Below are 26919 nucleotides of genomic sequence, written 5' to 3'. Positions count from 1 at the left end.
ACAGCACAGAAAGAGGCCCTTTGGCCCACCGTGTCCGCGCCAGCCATCAAGCCCTGTCTATTCTAATCCCATTTTCCAGCACTTGGTCTGTAGCCTTCTATGCTTTGGCGTTTGAAGTACTCATCTAAATGCTTCTTGAATGTTGTGAGGGTTCCTGCCTCTAGCACCCTTTCAGGCAGTGAGTTCCAGACTCCAACCACCCTCTGGATGAAAAAGTTTTTTCTCAAATCCTCTCTAAACCTCCTGCCCCCTGGTTATTGACCCCTCTACTAAGGGGAAGAGTTCCTTTCTATCTACCCTATCTATGCCCCTCATAATTTTGTACACCACAATCAGGTCCCCTCTCAGCCTTCTCTGCTCTAAGGAAAACAACCCCAGCCTGTCCAGTCTCTCTTCATAGCTGAACCGCTCCAGCCCAGGTAACATTCTGGTGAATCTCCTCTGCACCCTCTCCAATACAATCACATCCCTCCTATAGTGTGGCGACCAGAACTGCACACAGTATTCCAGCTGTGGCCTAACTAGCGTTTTGTACAGCTCCATCATAACCTCCCTGCTCTTATATTCTATGCCTCGGCTAATGAAGGCAAGTATCCCATATGCCTTTTTAACCACCTTATCTACCTGTCCTGCTGCCTTCAGGGATCTATGTACATGCACACCAAGGTCCCTCTGATCCTCTGTCCTACCTAGGGTCCTACCATTCGTTGTGTATTCCCTTGCCTTGTTAGTCCTCCCAAAATGCATCACCTCACACTTTTCAGGGTTAAATTCCATTTGCCACTGTTCTGCCCATCTAACCATCCCGTCTATATCGTCCTGTAGCCTGAGGCTTCCTTCCTCGCTATTCTCCACCAATTTTCGTGTTATCTGCGAACTTACTGATCATACCTCCTACATTCATATCTAAATCATTAATGTACACTACAAACAGCAAAGGACCCAGCACCGATCCCTGCGGTACACCACTGGACACAGGCTTCCAGTCACAAAAACAACTTTCGACCATCACCCTCTTCCTCCTGCTGCTAAGCCAATTTTGGATCCAATGTGCCAAATTGCCCTGGATCCCATGGGCTCTTACCTTCTTGACCAGTCTCCCATGTCGGACTTTGTCAAAAGCCTTACTGAAGTCCGTGTAGACTACATCAACTGCACTACCCTCATCCACACACCTAGTCACCCCCTCGAAAAATTCAATCAGATTAGTCAGACATGATCTCCCCCTGACAAAACCATGCTGACTATCCTTGATTAATCCCTGCCTCTCCAAGTGGAGGCTAATTCTGTCCCTGGGAATTTTTTCCAATAATTTCTCTACCACTGATGTTAGGCTCACTGGCCTGTAATTCCCTGGTTTATCCCTACTACCCTTCTTGAACAATGGTACTACGTTACATAGAAACATAGAAGAAATAGAGCAGGAGTAGGCCATTCGGCCCCTCGAGCCTGCTCTGCCATTTAATGAGATCATGGCTGATCATCCAAATTCAATACCCTGTCCCTGCCTTCTCCCCATATCCCTTGATCCCTTTAGCCTTAAGAAATATATCTCCAACTCCTTCTTGAATATATTTAATGAATTGGCCGCAACTGCCTTGTGTGGCAGAGAATTCCACAGGTTCACCACTCTCTGGGTGAAGAAATTCCACCTCATCTCAGTCCTAAATGGCTTACCCCTTATCCTTAGACTGTGACCCCTGGTTCTGGACTCCCCCGCCATCGGAAACATCCTTCCTGCATCTAGTCTGTCTAGTCCTGTTAGAATTTTATACGTTTCAATGAGATCCCCTCTCATTCTTCTAAACTCCAGCGAGTATAAGCCCAATCGACCCAATCTCTCCTCATACGTCATTCCTGCCATCCCAGGTATCAGTCTGGTGAATCTTCGCTGCACTCTCTCCATGGCAAGAACATCCCTCCTCAGATAAGGCGACCAAAACTGCACATAATACTCAAGGTGTGGTCTCACCAAGGCCCTGTACAACTGCAGCAAGACATCCTTGTTCCTGTACTCGAATCCTCTCGCTATGAAGGCCAACATACCATTTGCCTTCTTAACCGCCTGCTGCACCTACATGCTTACCTTCAGCGACTGGTGCACATGGACACCCAGGTCTTGCTGCACTTCCTCTTTTCCCAATCTATTGCCGTTCAGATAATAATCTGTCTTCCTGTTTTTGTCACCGAAGTGGATAACCTCGCATTTATCCACATTATACTGCATCTGCATTTGCCATGCATCTGCCCAATCGCCCAACCTGTCCAAATCGTACTGGAGTTCTTCTGCATCCTCCTCACAGCACACACGCCCACCCAGCTTTGTATCGTCTGCAAACTTGGAGATATTACATCTAGTTCCCTTGTCTAGATCATTTATATATATATTGTGAATAGCTGAGGTCCTAGCACCGATCCCTGCGGTACCCCAATAGTCACTGCCTGCCACTCGGAAAAAGACCCGTTTATTCCAACTCTTTGCTTCCTGTCTGCCAACCAGTTCTCTATCCAAGACAGTACCTTACCCCCAATCCCATGTGCTTTAACTTTACACGCTAATCTCTTATGCGGGACCTTATCGAAAGCCTTTGAAAGTCCAAATACACCACATCCACTGGTTCTCCCTTATCTATTCTACCAGTTACATCCTCAAAAAATTCTAGTAGATTAGTCAAGCACGATTTACCTTTTGTAAATCCATGTTGACTTTGTCTGATCCTGTCACTGTTTTCCAAGTGCTCTGCTATTACAGGAAACTTTGGTTTATCCGGAGGTTGTATGTCCGGAATACTCGATCTAACGGCAAAAATCAGGAGCCGTTTTCTATAAGCTCTTTTAGTTCTCGTTCTTTTTTTTTCCCAGTCAGGCACTGCAAGGTCTGTAGCTATAGCAACAGCTTCAGCTAGAGACGCTTGCAGCTGCAGCCGACTCTTTAGAAGCTGTTGCTAAGCAACAGTGTTGTTGTCAGATACGGAGATGAAAACCTTTGTATGCTTCAACATTAACTTTGTATGTCCGGCAGTTTTGATAGATCGGCAACACGCCGGTCCCGTTGGTGCCGGATATCACAAAGTTTCCTGTACATCTTTTATAATGGACTCTAGCATTTTCCCCACTGCCGATATCAGGCTTACCGGTCTATAATTCCCTGTTTTTTCTCTACCACCCTTTTTAAATAGTGGGGTTACATTAGCTATCCTCCAATCCATGGGAACTGTTCCAGAGTCTATACCTGTTGTCCAGTCCTCTGGCAACTCCCCCTGTGGCCAGAGAGGTTCTGAAAATTTGTGACAGAACCCCTGCAATCTCCTCCCTTGCCTCACACAGCAGCCTGGGATACATCCCGTCAGGGCCTGGGGATTTATCCACTTTTAAGCCCACTAAAACCGCTAGTACCTCCTCCCTCCCAATACTAATTTGTTCAAGTATATCACGATCCCCCTGCCTGATTTCTAGGCCTACAACACTCTTCTCCATGGTATTCACAGATGCAAAATATTCATTTAAAACCTCACCTACATCTTCCGGCTCTACACACAGATCGCCACTTTGGTCCCTAATGGGCCCTACTCTTTCCCTGGTTATCCTCTTGCCCTTAAAATACTTATAAAACACCTTGGGATTTTGGCCTCGTGTTTTGATTTTGATCTTAATAAACACCGTGACCCGATAATATAGTGTGATCCGACTACAGGACTGTGATCCTATTATATAGTGTGACCCTAATACAGGACTGTGATCCTATTATATAGTGTGACCCTAATACAGGACCGTGACCCTTTACTACAGTGTGACCCTAATACAGGACTGTGATCCTATAATATGGTGTGTTCCTAATACAGGACTGTGACCCTACAATATACTGTGATCCTAATACAGGACTATGAACCTATAATACAGCGTGATCCTAAGACAGGACTGTGACCCTATCATATAGTTTGATCCTAGTACAGGACTGTGACCTTATAATATAGTGTGATCCTAATACAGGACTCGGACCCTATAATATATTGTGATCCTAATACAGGACTGTGACCCTATAATATAGTGTGATCCTAGTACAGGACTGTGACCCTATAATATATTGTGATCCTAATACACGACTGTCACTCTATAATATAGTGTGATCCTAATACAGGACTGTGACTCTATAATATAGTGTGATCCTAATACAGGACTGTGACCCTGTAATATAGTGTGATCCTAATACAGGACTGTGACCCTATAATATATTGTGATCCTAATACAGGACTCTAACCCTATAATTTAGTGTGATCCTAATACAGGACTGTGACCCTATAATATAGTCTGATCCTCAAAAACACTGTGACCCGATAATATACAGGAAACTTTGGTTTATCTGGAGGTTAACTGTCCGGAATGCTCGATCCACCGGCAAAAATCAGGAGCTGTTTCGTTAAGTTTTTTTTCTTCTCGTTGCTTTTTTTTCACCAGTCAGGCTCTGCAAGGTCTCGCTGAAGGTGTTGCTAAGCTACAGAGACGCTTGCAAGGTACGGCCGACTGTTTAGAAGCTGTAAAGCAACAGGGTTTGTTGCCAGATACGGAGCTCAAAAGCTCCGTATGTTTCAACATTAGCGCTGGTTTGTCCGGCAATTTTGATGGGACGGCAACAGCTCGGTCCCGTCAGTGCCGGATATCACAAAGTTTCCTGTAGTGTGATCCTAATACAGAACTGTAACCCTATATTATAGTGTGATCCTAATACAGGGCTGTGACCCTATAATATGTTGTGATCCTAATACAGGACTGTGACCCTGTAATATAGTTTGATCCTAATACAGGACTGTGACCCTATAATATAGTGTGATCCTAATACAGGACTGTGAACCTATAATATAGTGTGATCCTAATACAGGACTGTGACCCTATAATAGTGTGATCCTAAAATATACCATGACCCTATAATATAGTGTGATCCTAATACAGGACTGTGACCCTATAATATAGTGTCATCCTAGTACAGGACTGTGACCCTACCATATAGTGTGATCCTAATACAGGACTGTGACCCTATAATATGGTGTGATCCTAAAATATAGTGTGATCCTAATACAGGACTGTGACCCTATAATATAGTGTGATCCTAATACAGGACTGTGAATCTATAATATAGTGTGATCCTAAAACACACCGTGACCCTATAATATAGTGTGATCCTAATACAGGACTGTGACCCTATAATATAGTGTCATCCTAGTACAGGACTGTGACCCTACCATATAGTGTGATCCTAATACAGGACTGTGACCCTATAATATGGTGTGATCCTAAAATATAGTGTGATCCTAATACAGGACTGTGACCCTATAATATAGTGTGATCCTAATACAGGACTGTGAATCTATAATATAGTGTGATCCTAAAACACACCGTGACCCTATAATATAGTGTGATCCTAATACAGGACTGTAACCCTATAATATAGTGTGATCCTAATACAGGACTGTGACCCTATAATATAGTGTCATCCTAATACAGGACTGTGACCCTACCATATAGTGTGATCCTAATACAGGACTGTGACCCTATAACATGGTGTGATCCTAAAATATAGTGTGATCCTGATACAGGACTGTGACCCTATAATACAGGTAGACTACCCTTTATCCGGACTTCCGAAAACCGAAACCCTCTAAAAACCGAAGGTTTTTTCGGTCAGCGTAAGTCGTGCGCACGACATGACCAGAGTGGCGCACGACTTACAGGCCTAGCCGGATAAGGGATAGTGTAGCATTTTTCCGCACTTCTGAAAACCGAAATCGCTCAGCGTAAGTGTACCATCCTTTATCCGCACATCCGAAACCAGAAAACCTCTGAAAGCCGAAAGTGGCGCAAAGCATGACTTCTGAAAACCGAAATCGCTCAGCGTAAGTCGTGCGCACGACCCCGACCCCTGCCGACCCCCACCCCCGGCCGACCCCGACCCCCCGCCGACCCCCGACCCCCCCTGCCGACCCCCACCCTTTCGGATAAGGGATAGTGCAGCCTTTATCCGCACTCCCGCAAACCGAATTACTCTGAAAACCGAAGTGTTTTCGCGCACCTTCCGAAATCCGAAATTTTCCTAAAACCGAAACACGGCTGGTCCCGAGGTTTTCAGATAAAGGATAGTCTACCTGTAGTGTGATCCTAAAATATACCATGACCCTATAATATAGTGTGATCCTAATACAGGACCATGACCCTATAATATCGTGTGATCCTGATACAGGACTGTGACCCTATAATATAGTGTGATCCTAATACAGAACTGTGACCCTATAATATAGTGTGATCTTAATACAGGACTGTGACCCTATTAATATAGTGTGATCCTGATACAGGACTGTGGTCCTATATTATACTGTGACCCTAACACAAAATATGTGTGTCTGAGAACGGCCCTGTTATGCCCCACGTGGTTGAATAGCCTGCCAAGAATCTCACCTTGTTGGAGCCTAGCGCTTGGAAGAGATTTTTTTTTATTGTGGAGGTGTTAGTGAGCCACTGCCCCTGGAATTGTCCCTCAGTGTCAGCCGGCAAGGGCAGGACAGATGGGAGGGAACCGAAGGGGTGGGGAGCGCGCGACAAGAAACGTGCGGGGGGGGGGTGGTGGTTTTGGCGACCGGAGTCGTTTCTTTTCTGACTAAGATTCCGACTTTGCATTTTTGAAGGTTTCAACAAAGAGGAGAAGGAAAAGCAGCTGGAGGATGAGGGAGCTGGAAGCACAGTCCCGCAGTCGGCCTTCCTGGGACCCACGCTCTGGGACAAGACGTTGCCTTACGACGGAGACACTTTCCAACTGGAATACATGGATCTGGAGGAGTTCCTGTCGGAGAACGGAATCCCGCCCAGTCCGTCGCAGCAGCAGGAGCCCAGCCAGCACCCGCCCCTGCAGCAGCCGGCCTCCTCCCAGGGACCTCCCATGGACCTCAGCAGGGCGAGCACCTCCGTGCACCTGGGCCTCGCCCCTCAGAACCTCCTCCAGAGCCCAGTCAGAACAGGTAACCCCCAGTCCCTTGGCAACCTGTAAATTCCCCCCTCCCCTCAGCAGCTCTTAATCTCATCAAATGTAAAAGAAAGACATATTTATATCGCGCCTTTCATGACCTCAGGACATCTCAAAGCACTTTACAGCCAATTAAGTACTTTTTGAATGTAGTCATTGCTGTAATGTCGGGAAATGCAGCAACCAATTTGCACACAGCAAGCTCCCACAAACAGCAATGTGATAATGACCATATAATCTGTTTTTAGTGATGTTGGTTGAGGGATAAATATTGGCCCAGGATGCCGGGGAGATCTCCTCTGCTCTTCTTCAAATAGTGGCTGTGTGATCTTTTATGTCCACCTGAGAGGGCATCGGGGCCTCGGTTTAATGTCTCATCTGAAAGACAGCACCTCCGCCAGTGCAGCGGAGCTCCCTCAGTAGTACCCTGCAGAGTCAGCCTGGATTATGTGCTCAAATTTGTGGAGTGGGACTTGAACCCACCACCTTCTGACTCACAGGCAAGAGTGCTACCCACTGAGCCATGGCTGACACACTTTGGTCTCTCTCCCTCTCCCTGGTGCAAGCTGAATTGCTGGTCTGAAGCAACTGGCTTCGATACTGACTGTAAGTATAGAGCACAGGCTAAGAAATTAGCCTTTGTGTCTCTATATACATGCATAAAGCATCCCCCCAACCCATGGGGATTGAGGAGCAGGCTGTTAACTTTGTAATTAAACATGCAAATTTCCGACTAGGGCTCCTCAATCACCTCAGGGATCACACCGGTAAAGATGCCCCTGAAATTACGTCAGAATATAGTAAATAGACTGATTCCTGGGATGGAGAGATTGCGTAGACTAGGCCTTTATTCCCTAGAGTTTAGAAGAATGAGGGGTGATCTCATTGAAATACACAAAATTCTTACAGGGCTTGACAGAGTAGATGCAGGGAGGATGTTTCCCCTGGCTGGGGAGTCTAGAACCAGGGGGCACAGTCTCAGAATAAGGGGTCGGCCATTTAGGACTGAGATGAGGAGGAATTTCTTCACTCGGAGGGTGGTGAATCTTTGGAATTCTCTACCCCAGGGGGCTGTGGATGTTCAGTTGTTGAGTATATTCAAGACTGAGATCGATAGATTTTTGGACTGTTAGGGGAATTAAGGGATATGGGGATCAGGCGGGAAGGTGGAGTTGAGGTCGAAGATCAGCCATGATCTTATTGAATGGTGGTGTAGGCTCGAAGGGCCTAATGGCTGACTCCTGATCCTAATTCTTATGTTCTAAATGTTTGTCTTGAAATCGTTTTGTTACGAGATACCTGTGGAGTTTTTGGCGATTGCATTTCGAAGTATTTACGCAGGATGCAATTTCCCCCGTCCTCCCCAAACTGAATTTAGATTTTACCGCAGTTAAGTCCTGGGCAAACTCGCGGCTAAAGCTGCTCTTGAATTTCACGAGACCCATGCGGGCAGGAGGAGGAGCAGCTCGCCCAGCTTCCGGATGGATTGTTCCAGCTGCCTGTCAGGAGCCAGCGCCACTAGCGCAGGTCTCCTGTGAAACCATCGGTAGTGCAGGCTGTGTGTGGAATTCCCATTAAGTATGCTTGGTGTAGCAGATGTTAACCTTCCTTTGTTCTACTCGGTATGTGATGTGAATTTACCTGATCATTCCTAGAATTACGTAGAATGTCCAGCACAGGAACAGGCCATTCGGCCCAACTGGTCCGTGTCGGTGTTTCTGCTCCACATGAGCCTCCTCCCGCCCCTCTTCATCTCACCCCATCAACATATCCTTCTATTCCCTTCTCCCTCATGTGCTTATCCAGCTTCCCCTTAAATGAATCTATACTATTTGCCTCAACCACTTCCTGTGGTAGTGATTTCCACATTCTCACCACTCTCTGGGTAAAGAAGTTTCTCCTGAATTCCCGATTAGATTTATTAGTGACTCTTTTTTTTATGCTTCCTAGTTTTGGATTCCCCTGCAAGTGGAAGCACCTTCTCTACGAACCCTTTCATAATCTTCAAGATCTCTATCAGGGAACAGTAGTGTAGTGGTAATGTCACTGGGATCCAGAGGCCTGGACTAATGATCCAGAGACGTGAGTTCAAATCCCACAACGGCAGCTGGGGAATTTAAATTCAATTAATTTAATAAATCTGGAATAATTACTAGTATCAGTAATGGTGACCGTGAAACTATCGGATTGTCGTAAAAATCCATCTGCTTCACTAACATCCTTTAGGGAAGGAAATCTGGCCTATATGTGACTCTTAACTGCCCTCTGAAATGGCCTAGCGAGCCACTCAGTTGTAACTAACCACTACGAAACACAATAATAATGAAACTGGACGGACTACTCGGCACCGGCTACGGACACGGCAACGGCACACCCAGCCCAGTCGACCCTGCAAAGTCCGCCTCACCAACAGCTGGGGACTTGTGCCAAAATTGGGAGAGCTGTCCCACAGACTAGTCAAGCAACAGCCTGACATAGTCATACTCACAGAATCATACCTTTCAGCCAATGTCACAAACTCCTCCATCACTATCCCTGGGTATGTCCTGTCCCACCGGCAGGACAGACCCACCAGGGGTGGCGGCACAGTGGTATACAGCCGGGAAGGAGTGGCCCTGGAAGTCCTCAACATTGACTCCATGAAGTCTCATGGCTTCAGGCCAAGTATGGGCAAGGAAACCTCCTGCTGATTACCACCTACCGCCCTCCCTCAGCTGATGAATCAGTACTCCTCCATGTTGAACACCACTTGGAAGAAGCACTGAGAGTAGCAAGGGCACAGAATGTACTCTGGGTGTGGGACTTCAATGTCCATCACCAAGAGTGGCTCGGTAGCACCACTACTGACCAAGCGGGCCAAGTCCTGAAGGACATAACTGCCAGTCTGGGCCTGCGACAGGTGGTGAGGGAAAAACCTACTTGACCTCGTCCTCACCAACCTACCTGTCACAGATGCATCTGTCCATGACAGTATTGGTAGCAGTGACCACCGCACAGTCATTGTGGAGACGAAGTCCCGTCTTCACACTGAGGACACCCTCCATCGTTTTGTGTGGCACTACCACCGTGCTAAATGGGATAGATTCAGAACAAGGTGCCACACAAAAGATTATTGCTTAAGATAAAAAATCACGGGATTGGGGGTAATATTCTGGCATGGATAGAGGATTGGCTATCTAACAGAAGGCAGAGAGTTGGGATAAATGGTTCATTCTCAGACTGGCAATCAGTAACTAGTGGTGTTCTGCAGGGGTCAGTGCTGGGTCCCCAACTCTTTACAATCTATATTAACGATTTGGAGGAGGGGACCGAGTGTAACATATCAAAGTTTGCAGATGATACTAAGATGGGAGGGAAAGTAGTGAGTGAGGAGGACATAAAAAACCTTCAAGGGGACATAGACAGGCTAAGTAAGTGGGCAGAGATTTGGCAGATGGAACACAATACTGGAAAGTGTGAGGTTATGCACTTTGGCAGGAAAAATCGTAGAGCAAGTTATCTTAATGGCAAGAAACTGGAAAGTACTGAAGTACAAAGGGATCTGGGGGTCCTGGTGCACGCAACTCAAAAGGTTAGTATGCAGGTGCAGCAAGTGATTAAGAAGGCCAATGGAATGTTGGCTTTCATTGCTAGGGGGATAGAATATAAAAATAGGGAGGTATTGCTTCAGTTGTACAAGGTATTGGTGAGACCGCACCTGGAATACTGCGTACAGTTTTGGTGTCCATACTTAAGAAAGGACATACTTGCTCTTGAGTCAGTACAAAGAAGGTTCACTCGGTTAATCCCGGGGATGAGGGGATGGACATATGAGGAGAGGTTGAGTAGATTGGGACTCTACTCATTGGAGTTCAGAAGAATGAGAGGCGATCTTATTGAAACATATAAGATTGTGAAGGGGTTGGATCGGGTGGATGCGGGGAAGATGTTCCCGATGATGGGTGAAACTAGAACTAGGGGGCATAGTCTTAGAATAAGGGGCTGCTCTTTCAAAACTGAGATGAGGAGGAACTATTTCACTCAGAGGGTGGTAGGTCCATGGAATATGCTGCCCCAAAAAGCTGTAGAAGCTACATCATTACATAAATTTAAAACAGAAATAGACAGTTTCCTAGAAGTAAAGGGAATTAAGGGTTACGGGGAGCAGGCAGGAATTTGGACATGAGTCTAGGTTCGGATCGGTCATGGCCCTGTGGGTAGCGGAGCGGGCCCAGGGGCCGTGTAGCCTGATCCTGCTCCTATTTCGTGTGTCTAATTCTGTTAGATTCAGGAGATGGTTCTGTGATAGTGGATTGGCGGTTAGGATCAGATCAGCCATGATCTTATTGAATGGCGGAGCAGGCTCGAGGGGCCGATTGGCCTACTCCTGCTCCTATTTCTTATGTTCTTATGTAACAGATCTAGCAGCTCAAAACTGGGCATCCATGAGGCGCTGTGGGCCATCAGCAGCCGCAGAATTGTATTCCACCACAATCTGTAACCTCATGGCCCGGCATATCCCTCACTCTACCATTACCATCAAGCCAGGGGACCAACCCTGGTTCAATAAGGAGTGTAGAAGAGCATGCCAGGAGCAGCACCAGGCATACCTAAAAATGAGGTGCCAACCTGGGGAAGCTGCAACACAGGACTACATGCATGCTAAAAAGCGGAAGCAGCATGCTATAGACAGGGCTAAACGACCCCATAATCAACAGATAAGATCAAAGCTCTGCAGTCCTGCCACATCCAGTTGTGAATGGTGGTGGACCATTAAACAACTAACGGGAGGAGGAGGCTCCATGAATATCCCCATCCTCAATGATGGTGGAGCCCAGCACGTGAGTGCAAAAGACAAGGCTGAAGCGTTTGCAACCATCTTCAGCCAGAAGTGCCGAGTGGATGATCCATATTGGCCTACTCCTGAGGTCCCCAGAAGAAGCCAGTCTTCAGCCAATTCGATTCACTCCATGTGATATCAAGAAACGGCTGAGCGCACTGGATACAGTAAAGGCTAAGGGCCCCGACAACATCCCGGCTATCGTGCTGAATACTTGTGCTCCAGAACTAGCTGCGCCTCTAGCCAAGCTGTTCCAGTACAACGACAACACTGGCATCTATCCAACAATGTGGAAAACTGCCCAGGTATGACTTTCCACAAAAAGCAGGACAAATCCAACCCGGCCAATTACCGCCCCATCAGTCTACTCTCAATCATCAGCAAAGTGATGAAAGGTGTCATCGACAGTGCTATCAAGTGGCACTTACTCACCAAAAGCCTGCTCACCAATGCCCAGCTTGGGTTCCGCCAGGACCACTCCGCTCCCAACCTCATTACAGCCTTGGTCCAACATGGACAAAGGAGTGAATTCCAGAGGTGAGGTGAGAGTGACTGCCCTTGGCATCAAGGTAGCATTTGACCAAGTGTGGCATCAAGGAGCCCTAGTAAAACTGAAGTCAATGGGAATTGTGGGGGGGGATGTAATGAAATCTGTTTGTCTTGATCCTGTATTCGTTTTGCACTCATGTATATTACCCTCCCCCACTGTGTATAGTTTCACTTCCTCTTTCCTGACTAACCTGGGCGGTTCCAGGTCTTGGCTCTTGGCTCCGCCCCTGACTTCTCTTACATAAAGATCCCAGGATCTGTATGACTCATTCCTGTGAACCAGTCGGCGTGTTGAGATGTTAGCTCTGATCTTAGTGATTAAAAGCCAACTTGTTTAAGTCTATAACTTCTAGTTTTGTGGTTATTGAAGGCCCATCAATTTTAATCACTAAAGAATACTAGGATGGATCGACTCCTAAAACCAGAGCGTCTGGACTTGGATCCACATTCTGCTGAAGCATCAAATCAATTTGGACACTGGCTCAAATGCTTCGAACTCTTCGCGGGGGCCTCATCCGCTAGCGAGGTAGATAAACTGAGTCTACTGACTACTCGCGTAAGTTATCGGATTCATTCGTTCATCTGGGACGCCACCTCTTACACGGAGGCCATCACTATCCTGAAGGCCCAATACCAGAGGCCGGTAAACGAAGTGTACGCCAGACATCTGCTGGCTACACGCAGGCAGCAACCAGAGGAATCAATGGACGATTTCTTACAGGGCCTAAAGGACCTGGTCCGGGACTGTAACTGCAAGGCCGTGACGGCCAACGCGTACTCTGACGAATTGGTCCACGATTCCTTCATCACGGGCCTCAAATCGAATTATATCCGGCAGAGACTGCTGGAGAAGGAGGTCCTGGACTTAAAAAAGGCAGTGGCCACTGCGCGATCGCTGGACGTGGCCCAGAAAAACTCTGACTCTTATTCTTCCGGCCGTGCGGCCCTCACCGCCTCGTGCGCGCCGAGGGGGCCGCCATCTTGGAATCAGCCATCTTCCCCATCCAGGTCTCAGACCAGCTCTACGCCGCCGGAGTCCCCACACAGAAGTTCACCCAGGAGTCCTACTACAGCGGCAATGTCTCGAGGCCCGAAATGCTACTTCTGCGGCCAGGCCAAGCACCCCAGACAACGATGCCCAGCGAAGGACGCTACATGCTTCAAATGTAAGAAAAAGGGGCATTTTAGCAAAGTCTGCAGGGGGAATCCGATTTCCAACTCCGTCACCGCCTCGTGCGTGCCGTGCGGGCCGCCATCTTGGGATCTGCCATCTTTTCCCGACTCAACGGCCGCCCAGGGCCCAACAGTGGCTTCGATCACGGTGGATCAATCCAGGCCACACCCGTTGACAAAATCCATGATGGACATACAGGTAAACGGGAATTTAACAAAATGTTTAATTGACTGTGGGAGTACCGAGAGTTTTATCCACCCCAGCCTGGTACGGCGGCACTCATTAACGGTAACCCCTACACGGAGCAGAATTGCTATGGCTGCTAAGCCCCACACTTCGGACATTTTGGGCTACTGTGTGATAACACTGACTGTAAAAGGCACGGACTACAAGGATTTTAAACTCCTCGTGATGCCAGAACTCTGTGTTAATGTAATCTTGGGCCTGGACTTCCAGTGCCACCACGAAAGTGTCACGCTAGCATATGGCGGGTCCCAGCCGCCACTCAGTCTGTGGCCTATCAACCTTAAAAATCAGCCCGCCCTCTTTATTCGCTAATCTCGCTCCGAACTGTAGGCCCATAGCGACCAAAAGTAGACGGTACAGTCTGGAAGACAGACACTTTATCAAGGCGGAAGTGGACAGACTCCTGCGGGAAGGCATTATTGAATGCAGTACCAGTCCGTGGCGTGCCCAAGTAGTCATAGTTAAAAATAGCGAAAAGAAACGGATGGTAATTGACTACAGCCAGACTGTTAATATTTATACCCAGCTGGACGCCTACCCTTTACCCCGCATATCAGAAATGGTCAACCAGATTGCGCAATACCGAGTCTTCTCGACTATCGACCTCAAATCCGCGTATCACCAGCTCCCCATTAGAACGGAGGACCGCCCATACACCGCCTTCAAGGCGAACGGGCGCCTCGACCATTTTCTCAGAGTGCCCTTCGCGGTAACAAATGGGGTCTCGGTCTTCCAACGTGAGATGGACTGCATGGTTGACGAGAATAAACTACAGGCTACCTACCCCTATCTGGACAATGTCACTATCTGCGGGCACAACCAGCAAGACCACGATCTAAATCTTGCGAGATTTAAAAAAACTGCCCTAAAGCTGAATCTAACCTACAACGAAGACAAATGTGTCTTCAACACAACCCGTCTCTGTATCCTCGGCTGTGTGGTGGAAGATGGGGTAATTGGACCGGACCCTGACCGATTACGCCCCCTAAAGGAACTGCCCCTGCCACATAATCCCAAAGCTTTAAAAAGGTGCCTGGGATTTTTTTCGTATTATGCCCAATGGGTGCCCAATTACTTTGATAAGGCCCGACCCCTCATTAAATCGACGTCCTTCCCACTATCAGCTGAAGCTCGGGAGGCTTTCACCAGTATTAAACAGGACATTGAAAGGGCTGCAGTGTGTGCAGTGGACGAAGGCATTCCCTTTCAAGTCAAAAGCGATGCGTCAGACTTTGCCTTAGCTGCGACCCTCAATCAGGCTGGGAGACCTGTGGCCTTCTTCTCCCGAACCCTTCAGGGACCTGAAATCAGGCACTCTCCTGTCGAGAAGGAGGCACAGGCTATAGTGGAGGCAGTGCGGCACTGGAGACACTACCTAGCCGGCAAACGTTTCACCCTGCTCACCGACCAGCGGTCGGTGGCTTTCATGTTTAATAACAAAGGGGGAAAATCAAGAATGACAAAATACTCAGGTGGAGGATCGAACTATCCACGTTCGACTATGATATTATGTACAGGCCGGGAGCCCTTAATGAACCCCCAGACGCCCTATCGCAGGGAATGTGTGCCAGCATTCATACGGACAAATTACAGGGTCTCCACAACGACCTCTGTCACCCAGGGGTCACCCGACTATACCATTTTATAAAGTCCCGCAATCTGCCCCACTCCATCGAGGAGGTCAGGGCAATGACCAGAGCCTGCCGCATCTGTGCGGAATGCAAGCCTCGTTTCTACAGGCCTGACCGTGCACACCTTATCAAAGCCACACGGCCATTCGAGCGCCTAAGTCTGGACTTCAAGGGACCCCTTCCCTCTGCCGACCGTAACGTATACTTCCTCAATATCATTGATGAATATTCCCACTTCCCCTTCGCCATTCCCTGCCCAGACATGACCAGTGCCACGGTCATCAAGTGTCTCTGTAATCTATTCTGCATGTTTGGCATGCCGAACTACATACACAGCGATAGGGGGACGTCATTCATGAGTGACGAGCTGCGCCAGTTCTTGCTCTCGAAGGGGATAGCCACTAGCAGAACCACTAGCTACAACCCCCGGGGTAATGGGCAAGTGGAAAGGGAGAATGCTACTGTTTGGAAGGCTGTCACGTTAGCCTTAAAGTCAAAAGGCCTTCCGACCTCCCGCTGGCAGAAAGTCCTCCCAGATGTGCTCCACTCCATAAGGTCTCTGTTATGTACAGCCACTAACGCTACCCCTCACGAAAAGATGTTCATTTTCCCCCGGAAAGCCACCTCGGGCATATCTCTACCCGCGTGGCTGACGTCTCCTTGCGGAAGCACGTGAGAGGCCATAAACTGGACCCCCTTGTGGAAAAGGTACAGCTCCTCCATGCAAACCCTCAGTACGCCTATATCGAATACTCTGACGGGCGAGAGGACACTGTTTCCATAAAAGACCTCGCTCCCTCGGGGAGCGGAGAGAACGATGGGAGACTACCCGATGAAGACCTACACTACAAAGAGACAGGACGCCCAGAGGTATCAATACCCAACTTTAACCTGGAGGACACTGCAGATAACCTGGAAGACACTGCGGAGGCCCGGACAGCGGAGGAACCAGAATCCACTCCCCTAGAGGCACCCCAGCCGGCTTTGCGCCGATCACTGAGAACTGCAAAACCTCCTGACAGACTCACTTATACCAACTTTTAAGAAACATCACCCCGATGGACTAAATCTATAGAAGGGGTGAATGTAATGAAATCTGTTTGTCTTGATCCTGTATTCGTTTTGCACTCATGTATATTACCCTCCCCCACTGTGTATAGTTTCACTTCCTCTTTCCCGACTAACCTGGGAGGTTCCAGGTCTTGGCTCTTGGCTCCGCCCCTGACTTCTCTTACATAAAGATCCCAGGATCTGTATGACTCATTCCTGTGAACCAGTCGGCGTGTTGAGATGTTAGCTCTGATCTTAGTGATTAAAAGCCAACTTGTTTAAGTCTATAACTTCTAGTTTTGTGGTTATTGAAGGCCCATCACCGCCCCATCAGTCTACTCTCAATCATCAGCAAAGTGATGAAAGGTGTCATCGACAGTGCTATCAAGTGGCACTTACTCACCAAAAGCCTGCTCACCAATGCCCAGTTTGGGTTCTGCCAGGACCACTCTGCTCCCAACCTCATTACAGCCTTGGTCCAACATGGACAAAGGAGTGAATTCCAGAGGTGAGGTGAGAGTGATTGCCCTTGGCATCAAGGTAGCATTTGACCAAGTGTGGCATCAAGGAGCCCTAGTAAAACTGAAGTCAATGGGAATTGTGGCGGGCGGGGGGGAAACGATCCACTGGCTGGAGTCATACCTAACACACAGGAAAATGGTTGTGGTGGCTGAAGGTCAATCATCACAGCCCCAAGATATTGCTGCAGGAGTTCCTCAGGGCAGTGTCCTAGGCTCAACCATCTTCAGCTGCTTCACCAATGACCTTCCCTCCATCATAAGGTCAGAAATGGGGATGTTCGCTGATGACTGCACAGTGTTCAGCGCCATTCACAACTCCTCAGATAATGAAGCAGTCCATGCCCGCATGCAACAAGACCTGGACGATGTTCAGGCGTTGGCTGATAAGTGGCAGATAATATTCATGCCACAGAAGTGTCAGGCAATGACTATTTCCAACAAGCGAGAGTCTAACCACCTCCCCTTGACATTCAACGGCATAACCATCACTGAATCCCCCACCATCAACATCCTGGGGGTCACCATTGACCAGAAACTTAACTGGACCAGCCACATAAATACTGTGGCAACAAGAGCAGGTCAGAGGTTAGGTATTCTGCAGCGAGTGTCTCACCTCCTGACTCCCCAAAGCCTTTCCACCATTTACAAGGCACAAGTAAGGAGTGTGATGGAATACTCTCCACTTGCCTGGATGAGTGCAGCTCCAACAACACTCAAGAAGCTCCACACCATCCAGGACAAAGCAGCCCGCTTGATTGGCACCCCATCCACCACCTCAAACATTCACTCCCTCCATCACCGGTGTACCGTGGCTGCAGTGTGTACCATCTACAAGATGCACTGCAGCAACTCGCCAAGGCTTCTTCAGCAGCACCTCCCAAACCCGCGACCTCTACCACCTAGAAGGACAAGGACAGCAGGCGCCTGGGAACACCACCACCTCCACGTTCCCCTCCAAGTCACACACCATCATGACTTGGAAGTATATTGCCGACCCTTCATCATCGCTGGGTCAAAATCCTGGAACCCCCTCCCTAACAGCACTGTGGGAGTATACCTTCACCACATGGACTGCAGCGGTTCAAGAAGGCAGCTCACCACCACCTTCTCAAGGGCAATTAGGGATGGGCAATAAATACTGGCCTTGCCAGCGACGCCCACATCTCATAAACAATTTTTTTTTAAAAGGTCACCCCTCAGTCTTCTCTTTTTTAGATAAGAGCCCCAGCCTGTTCAATCTTTCCTGATAGGTATAACCTGTCCGTTCTGGTATCTGGTTTGTGAGGTGCATGTTTAACCTGATCTGCCCCTGTTTAAACTGAGATCGATATATTGTGAGGCGCAAGGCCAGGGAGCGTGAGGCACAAGGTTGGGGGGGGGGGGTGGTGGCGGGGGGGGGGATGTGAGGCACAAGGCTGGGGGGGGGGGGGGCACAAGGTCAGGGGTGGTGGGGGGGGGGGATGTGAGGCACAAGGCCAGAGGGCGAATGTGGAGGACGAGGGTGGAGCGGGGGGGATTTGAAGCTTGAGAGAAAAGTCCAGGGGAACGATGACCATAATTAAATTGACAAAATAGACAAGAAGGATTGTGATGGGGGTAGAGTTTGGCTAGAAGTGAGAGAGGTCATACAATCAGCTTTTCCTTGAATATGTTTCCTCCATTTAAACCAAAGTTTCCTTTTAAAAAGATCCTCATCATTGGGACACCTTTTTAAAAAGGGAATCTTGGCTTCAAGACCCCTTTTAAAGTGGGGTCCAAAGAGTTTAAATAGACCTGTCATTAACTGATAAAGTTAGTAAGTATATTAACAATCCCATTTTTCCATTGAGCGATGGTACAGATCCACTTCCTCTACCTCTCCCCTCCCCCCATCCGCTGTAGCCAACAACCTATAGAGGATCTACAGCAAGCCAGTCCTAACTTCCCGCTTGACTGTCCAAGCTCACCCATTGGGTGAGTTAGAGAGAGGAAGGGAAGAAAAGAGCAGTTCTTTCACCGCACGGAATCGTTTCACACTAGTTCACAATAACAACTTGCATTTATACGTTATGGTTATGCACGCACTATACGAGATGGCTGAAACTGCTGGTAGGTCTTCATAGTGAGGACACTCTGGACAGGATTTTCACTGGGCCGTTGAGGCGGAATTGGAGGCGTGTGGGGGGGTTAAAATCTCGAAATCGGGGGGCATGAACCCATCCCGCCCCCAACCCGCCTCCGTGCCAGTCTCAAAGGAGGCGGATACCCGACCTGCGCTGGGAGCCACCCCCCCGAGGTGGGAAGGGGATTAGTGCCAATTAACTGCCTGTTAACAGGTAGTTAACAGGCAGTTTTTAGCCGAATCCCTATTTTTATCCCTGAAGTGTGGGATTCCCGACGGCTCCAAACCACGCCAAGTTAGCGAGGCGGACCGTCGGGCTGAATGGCTTGGAGGGTTCGAGATGTCCAGTGTTCAGGTGAGTGATGAGTGCAGAGGTAAGTGTGTTTGGTGTGTGTAAAGTGTTTAAAGAAGTTTTACTTCCCTTTACAGCCTTCCTTCCTTCAGGTCTCGGGAGTCCCTCATCTCACCGGCACAGAAAGCAGAATGGCCGCGATCTGTCAAAAGTTGCAGCATTCAGCTTTCTGTTCTGGAGAGATCTCTAAATCAGCCTGAGAGGAAGGAATTAACTTAGTGTACAGATTGTCAGTGTTTGACAGCTTCAAAGAGCTGTCAAACACTGATATTTCATCTGTCAAAAGCTCTTGACAGATGAAATGTCAATCTGTGATGTCACCTGTTGCCGGGTGGCCCTTAATTGGGCTGCTGAGCCCGCTGGGCGGGCTCAACAAGGTCAATCAAGTGAAAATTGCGTGGGTTGGCCACAGCTCAATGGAGGCGGGACTACAACCCCGAAAGTTGTAGTCCCGCCTCCTACACGCCTCCAGTATCAAAATCCAGCCCTAAGAGTCAGCCATGTAATGTGGATTGAAGTCATGTATAGCCCAGATTACGTAAGGACGGCAGGTTCTCTTCCCTGGAGGACATTAGTGAACTGGTTTGGTACTTGGGGCAATCTAGCAATTTACATGATCAATTTTTCTGCTATCCCCAGGTTACCATTGAAATCAATTTCACAACTTGCCATGGTCAGACTATAAATTCACGAGTTCAGTACCGAAACCTCGACACTACTGTGCCCATCAAGTGTGAAACACGTGTAATTCACAAGTACCAGCCACACGAGCAGTTTACAAGTGGAATGAAAGTGGTAGTGGAGTTTGTATTAAACACGCACGTTCATGTGCTCCTGTGAATTTAGCAATCCAAAGTTCTTTTGTGCTGTGTAACAGTACAATCCAAATTGGGGGGTGTAGTTAATACTGAGGAAGACTGTGACAAAATACAAGAAGTCGTTAATAACCTTGCCGAATGGGTATGTAATTGGCAGATTAATTTCAAGATAGATAAGTGTGCGGTGGTGCATTTGGGTTGGAAGAATAAGGAGGCCACTTACTTCTCGGAAAATAAGAGTCTAAATGGGGTAGAGTAGCAGAGGGATCGGGGGGTACAAATTCACAAATCACTAAAAGTAACAATGCAGGTTAATAAGGCCATAAAAAATGCAAACAAAGCACTGGGGTTCATTTCTAGAGAATTAGAATTGAAAAGCAGAGAAGTTAAGTTAAGCTTGTGTAGAACCTCGGTTAGACCACTCCGATTACTGTGAACAGCTCTACTGTGAACAGCTCTACTCTCCATATTATAAAAAAGATATAGAGGCTATGGAGAAGATGCAAAAAAGATTTACGAGGATGATACCAGATCTGTAAGGTTAAACCTATCAGGAAAGACTGAACAGGCTGGGGCTCCTTACTCTAGGAAAAAAGAAGGCTGAGGAGCAACCTGATAGCGGGCTTTAAGATTATGAAGGGGTTCGATAAGGTAAACGTAAAGAAGATGTTTCCATTGCTGGGTGAGTTCAAAACTAGGGGCCATAAATATAAGATAGCCACTGATAAATCCAATAGGGAATTCAGTAGAAACCTCTTTACCCAGAAAGTGCTGAGACCGTGGAACTTGCTACCACAGGGAGTTATTGAGGCGAATAGTATAGATGCATTTAAGGGGAAGCTGGATAAACACTTGAGGGAGAGAGGAATAGAAGGATATGCTGATCGGGTGAGATGAAGAGGGGTGGGAGGAGGCTCGCGTGGAGCACAAACACTGGTATAGACCTGTTGGGCCGAATGGCCTGTTTCTGTGCTGTAATTCTATGTGACTAGGTCTTGGGATCTGTTTTCGGTTGGTAATATTCTGGTCTGGTGATGTCAAGGTTACTTTGCTTGGTGAAGTAAGTTGGTCAAATCTGGAGGGGGAAGGGGACCTTTAAAAGGCACAGCATAGCGTGTGGCTCATGACAGGGACTTTCAACTGGTTTTCACGTGTTAACTGCTTTTATTTCCAGTGCTATAGACCAACACTAATGAATATTTAATAAGGCGAATGGCGACTGATTTTCATGGGTTGTGTTTGGTGAATTCTCCAGTTTCTCTTTTCTGTGTCCCATTAGCCATCTCTAAGTGAACAAATTGGGACTAAAAGTCCCGTTCACCCATCGCCTCTGAGCTCGCTGATCTACATTGGCTCCCAGTCCAGCAATGCCGCGATTTTAAAACCCTTATCCCTGTTTTCAAATCCCTCTGTGACCTCACCCCCTCCCTATCTCTGTAACCACCTCCAGCCCTACATCCCTCCGAGATCTCTGTGCTCCTCCGATTCTGGCCTCTTGGCGCATCCCTGATTTTAATCGCCCCACCATTGGCGACTGTGCCTTCAGCTATCTAGGCCCTAAGCTCTGGAATTCCCTCCCTAAACCTCTCCGGCTCTCTCTTTAAGACACAGCTTAAAACCTACCTCTTTGAACCTTTTGGATCGGTGTCAAGTTTTGTTAGATTGCGCTCCTGTGAAGCGATTTGGGACGTTTTACTGCACTAAATGTGTTATATAAATGCAATTTGTTGGGGAAAAATCAGCTAGCGTTCACTCCTGAGCAGTGTTGGGTGAGAACAGGATCAGGTGTAATCCTCCCCTTGATTGAATGCCCTGCTGACGCTCACAGTCTAGGCTTTCAAATGAAGACTGGCCACTTGGGAAAAGTTAGGGAAGAGTGGCTATTTCTGATATAACTGTACCCAACAAAAGTCAGCACCATCAGGAGAGAAACTCAGGACAAATAAAACACTAAACATATGGGGCTGGAATTTGCTGGAAAAATAACTGCGTGTGAACGACGCACGACGTTATTAATGAGAAAATTCAGCCAGCAAGTTCGTTCAGGGGATTGAGAGGCTGTGAGTTGTAAATCTCCAGAACTTGCTGGTCGATTTACTCTGCTCCACCATTTGCTTCACACCATCGGCATTTCGCCCTTGCCCTCCCTGTTATTTTTTTTTAAGTTGCTGCATTTGCACATTAATTCCCTGTTAAACTTGCCACAGAAAGTTAAGTCTAGTAAGTAATAGCGTGAGTGCCTTTTTAATGGTGATAATTGTTCATGACTGCAAATCAACTTCACTGGCCCAGAAAGGAAACAATTTAAACTGTGGCGTCTCATCGCTTCAGGTAGTGAATTGTTGTTGGAGGTGTGAAATTAAAAAATAAATCTTGCTTTTCCTTGCTGTCACCTTTCTCTCTTAATCCAATCTTTCTTTCTGCACCTGATTAGACTCTAATTCGCCCAATTTCCTTCTCCATCGTCCCTCTGTTTCTTTCTCAATCCTGAAATCTCATTGGTTAAGGAGATAGACTGTTGGTCCCGCCGTTCACCGAGGTCCCAGATGCCCCGTTGCACTCGAGCCGAAGGGTGCAGGAAGAAAAATCTAACTACCGAATGGCGTGCACCGCATGATGCCCCACTCGAGCAAGATCCAACTCATTTACTTAGAATGGCACCGGCCAAACTCAGAGGAGAAATTCGGTTACGTCCCGTTTGTGGGCAGTAATCGAATTAGCGCCAGCCATTTAGCACCCGGTGCGGGAGTACCGCCCCGGCTGCTAAATTGGGCTTACCACCACAGCAAGGAAGCGGAGCGCTATCTCTGGAGCGCCACTTCCTCGCGGGGCAGTGTATGAGGCGCCGGAGCACTACGCGGCTGCTCCGCATAGCGCTGAAGCGTTTCATCACCCCTCCCCTTCCATTAAAGGGGAGGGACGCTGCGCACTCTGCAGGCCGTTTGACGGCCTCCACTAGCCCACCAGGGCGGCATGGTGCATTGGCCTCACCCCCGGCACCGAGACACAGTGCCGAGCTGCGTGATGGCGGCCACGGCCCTCGACAAGGGCCGCCACAAGGGGCCAACCTGGAGGTCAGCCAAAACAATGAGGCTTACCTTTTAATTACCGCCTCGCGAGCGGAGGTCGGCCTGGTTTGTGACCCGCAAGGCTGTCGCTGACATCGCCCGCAGCAGCTTCACGGGGCACAGCTGAATTTCTGCCGCGGGGCGGTAAGGGGTTGCAGCAGGGCGGTAAGGGGCTGCATGGCTCGGCAATGACGTCATCGCCGGTGGCGCAGCGCTGCGGGGGGCTACTGCCACCGCTAACCTCCTGCTGAATTTCGCGGGAGGCGTCAGTGGTGCCGTGCCTGGGCGCTCTGAGATTTGCGCCCCCGGGGGCGCTAACGAGAAGCGCAAACCAACTCAATTTTTCCCCCAAAGACTTTTGTATTTAAGATCAAGTTTTAATTCGAAATGAAAACGCTCTTAAACACACACATATAACTAGATAAAGAGCAATGAAATGGAGACCAGCACACGTTCCACCCAGAGTGGCGGCTGTAATTATTGCTTTGCAGAAACGACCTCTTCTTCTTAGGCAGTCCCTCGGAACCGAGGATGACTTGCTTCCACATTAAAAATGAGTTCTCAGGTGACTGATGAGTCCAATGCGGGACCTACAGTCTCTGTCACAGGTGGGGCAGACGGTGGTTGAAGGGGCGGGTGGGTGGGGTGCTTGGGTTGACGTGCGCTCCTTCCGCTGTTTGCGCTTGGCTTCCGCTTGCTCCCGGCGAAGAGGCTCGAGGTGTTCGGCGCCTTCCTGGATGCTTCTCCTCCACTTTGTGCGGTCTCGGGCCAGGGATTCCCAGGTGTCGGTGGGGATGTTACACTTTTTCAAGGAGGCTTTGAGGGTGTCCTTGAAGCGTTTCCTCTGCCCACCTGGGGCTCTCTTGCCGTGCCGGTGCTCCGAGTAGAGCGCTTGTTTTGGGAGTCTCGTTTCGGGCATGCGGACAATGTGACCCGTCCATCGGAGCTGATTCATACTTTGGTTCTGTCTTCACAAAAGAGGACACAAATAACCTCCCAGAGATGCCGGGGAACATAGGGTCTGATGAAAGGGTGGAACTGAAAGAAATCAGTATTTGTAGGGAAATGGTGTTCGGAAAATTGATGGGACTGAAGGCCAATAAATCCCCAGGGCCTGATAATCTACATCCCAGGGTACTTAAGGAAGTGGCCCTAGAAATAGTAGATGCATTGCTGGTCATCTTCCAGAACTCGATAGACTCTGGAACAGTACCCATGGATTGGAGGGTAGCTAATGTTACCCCACTATTCAAAAAAGGTGGTAGAGAAAAAGCGGGGAATTATAGACCGGTAAGCCTGACATCGGTAGTGGGGAAAATGCTAGAATCTATTATAAAAGATGTAATAGCAGAGCACTTGGAAAGCAGCGACAGGATCGGACAAAGTCAACATGGATTTACAAAAGGTAAATCATGCTTGACTAACCTACTGGAATTTTTTGAGGATGTAACTGGTAAAATAGATAAGGGAGAACCAGTGGATGTGGTGTATTTGGACTTTCAGAAGGCTTTCGATAAGGTCCCACATAAGAGATTAGCGTGCAAAATTAAGGCACATGGGATTGGGGGCAAGGTATTGACTTGGATAGAGAACTGGTTGGCGGACAGAAAGCAAAGAGTTGGAATAAACGGGTCGTTTTCCGAGTGGCAGGCAGTGACTAGTGGGGTACCGTAAGGATCGGTCCTAGGACCCCAGCTGTTCACAATATATATTAATGATCTGGACGAGGGAATTGGATGTAATATCTCCAAATTTGCAGACGACACAAAGCTGGGTGGGAGGGTAAGCTGTGAGGAGGATGTCGTGAAACTCCAGTACGATTTGGACAGGTTGGGTGATTGGGCAGAAACATGGCAAATGCACTATAATGTGGATAAATGTGAGGTTATCCACTTTGGTGGCAAAAACAGGAAGGCAGATTATTATTTGAATGGCAATAGATTGGGAGAAGGGGAAGTGCAAAGAGTCCTGGGTGTTCTTGTGCACCAGTCGCTGAAGGTAAGCATGCAGGTGCAGCAGGCGGTTAAGAAGGCAAATGGTATGTTGGCCTTCGTAGCAAGAGGGTTCGAGTACAGGAACAAGGATGTCTTGCTACAGTTGTACAGGGCCTTGGTGAGACCGCACCTTGAGTATTGTGTGCAGTTTTGGTCGCCTTACCTGAGGAAGGACGTTCTTGCCATGGAAGGAGTGCAGCGAAGATTCACCAGGCTGATACCTGGGATGGCAGGAATGACGTATGAGGAGAGATTGTGTCGATTGGGCTTATACTCACTGGAGTTTAGAAGATTGAGAGGGGATCTCATCGAAACCTATTGATATACCTATCAATTCCTCCAATAAAAGGCGAAGAGTTACGAAGGTGACTAAAGGTTTTTATTGACTAAATAACAGAGCCCACTCTCGTGGGTGATCCGATCCAAGCAGGAGGAATACCAGCCAGTCGCTCACCTTTATACCTGGCCTGGTGGGTGGAGCCAAGGCGGAGTCGGCAGTGGTCATCCCAGGTATAGCAGTGTGGCAAGAGGCGACCTCGTACCGTGATACAATAGTGGTCAGTGATACAGTTATAACGAACAGTGGTGAACAGTGCTAACTACTAACAGTGATACGATAGTGAACGTGGTTTACCACATTCACCCCTTGTTTAGAATTAAGTCCGGCGGGGTGAAGTGTACTACCAATTCTGGTAGGTCAGTCTGTCCGGAGGCTTCGTAAGCCTCTCCGATCGCCGCAGCGGTGGTGTTGCCTTATCCGGTGCTGGTGCCTTATCCGGTGTTGATGCTGGTGTTTGCGTGGTCGGCGAGGGCTCGTGGGGTTCCGGCATGCCGTCTACCTGGACTGAGGTTGGGGGGGGTGGTGGCGGTGTTTCCGGATCGGCTGAGGGTGCGAGGTCTCGTAGGGAGACAGTGTCCTCCCGCCCGTCTGGGTACGCCACGTAGGCGTACTGGGGGTTGGCGTGCAGGAGGTTCACCCTCTCGACCAGGGGGTCCGTTTTATGGGTCCTCACGTGTTTCCGCAGCCAGACCGGCCCCGGGGCGGTCAGCCAGGTTGGTAGAGTGGTTCCCGTAGTCGACTTCCTGGGGAAAACGAACATTCGTTCATGGGGGGTGGTGTTAGTGGCCGTGCAAAGTAATGACCGGATGGAGTGCAGCGCTGTCGGGAGGACTTCTTGCCAGCGGGAGGTTGGGAGGCCCTTAGACTTTAAGGCTAAGAGGACGGCCTTCCATACCGTCGCGTTCTCTCTTTCCACCTGACCGTTACCTCTGGGGTTGTAGCTGGTGGTCCTGCTTGCTGCAATACCTCTCTCTAGGAGGAATTGCCGGAGTTCCTCGCTCATGAAGGAGGAGCCCCGGTCGCTGTGTATATAGTTCGGGAACCCGAACAAGGCGAAGAGGGCATTCAGGCACTTAATGACCGTGCTACTGGTCATGTCGGGGCAGGGGAAGGCAAAGGGGAAACGGGAGTACTCATCAACGATGTTGAGGAAGTACACATTACGGTCAGAGGACGGGAGGGGCCCCTTAAAGTCGATGCTCAGGCGCTCGAAGGGGCGGGTGGCCTCGATCAGGCTTGCTCGGTCC

The 26919-nt window shown here is 48.6% G+C and overlaps 1 protein-coding gene across 2 annotated transcripts in view; it reads left to right on the top strand.

Annotated features, from left to right (window-relative positions):
• LOC147102979 (hepatic leukemia factor-like) overlaps positions 1-26919 on the top strand; it is a 58746-nt gene that overhangs the window by 5451 nt on the left and 26376 nt on the right. For both annotated transcript variants that reach the window (XM_085963993.1, XM_085963990.1), the window contains exon 2: positions 6675-7004. In XM_085963993.1, the coding sequence (XP_085820119.1) occupies positions 6675-7004 (330 nt within the window). The remainder of the gene's footprint in view (positions 1-6674; positions 7005-26919) is intronic.

The sequence above is a fragment of the Somniosus microcephalus genome, chromosome 21 (assembly GCF_052327205.1).
Source record: "Somniosus microcephalus isolate GS21.2 chromosome 21, FLI_Smic_1.0, whole genome shotgun sequence".
NCBI lineage: Eukaryota > Metazoa > Chordata > Chondrichthyes > Squaliformes > Somniosidae > Somniosus > Somniosus microcephalus.
This window is presented reverse-complemented; position numbering and strand designations above follow the sequence as displayed.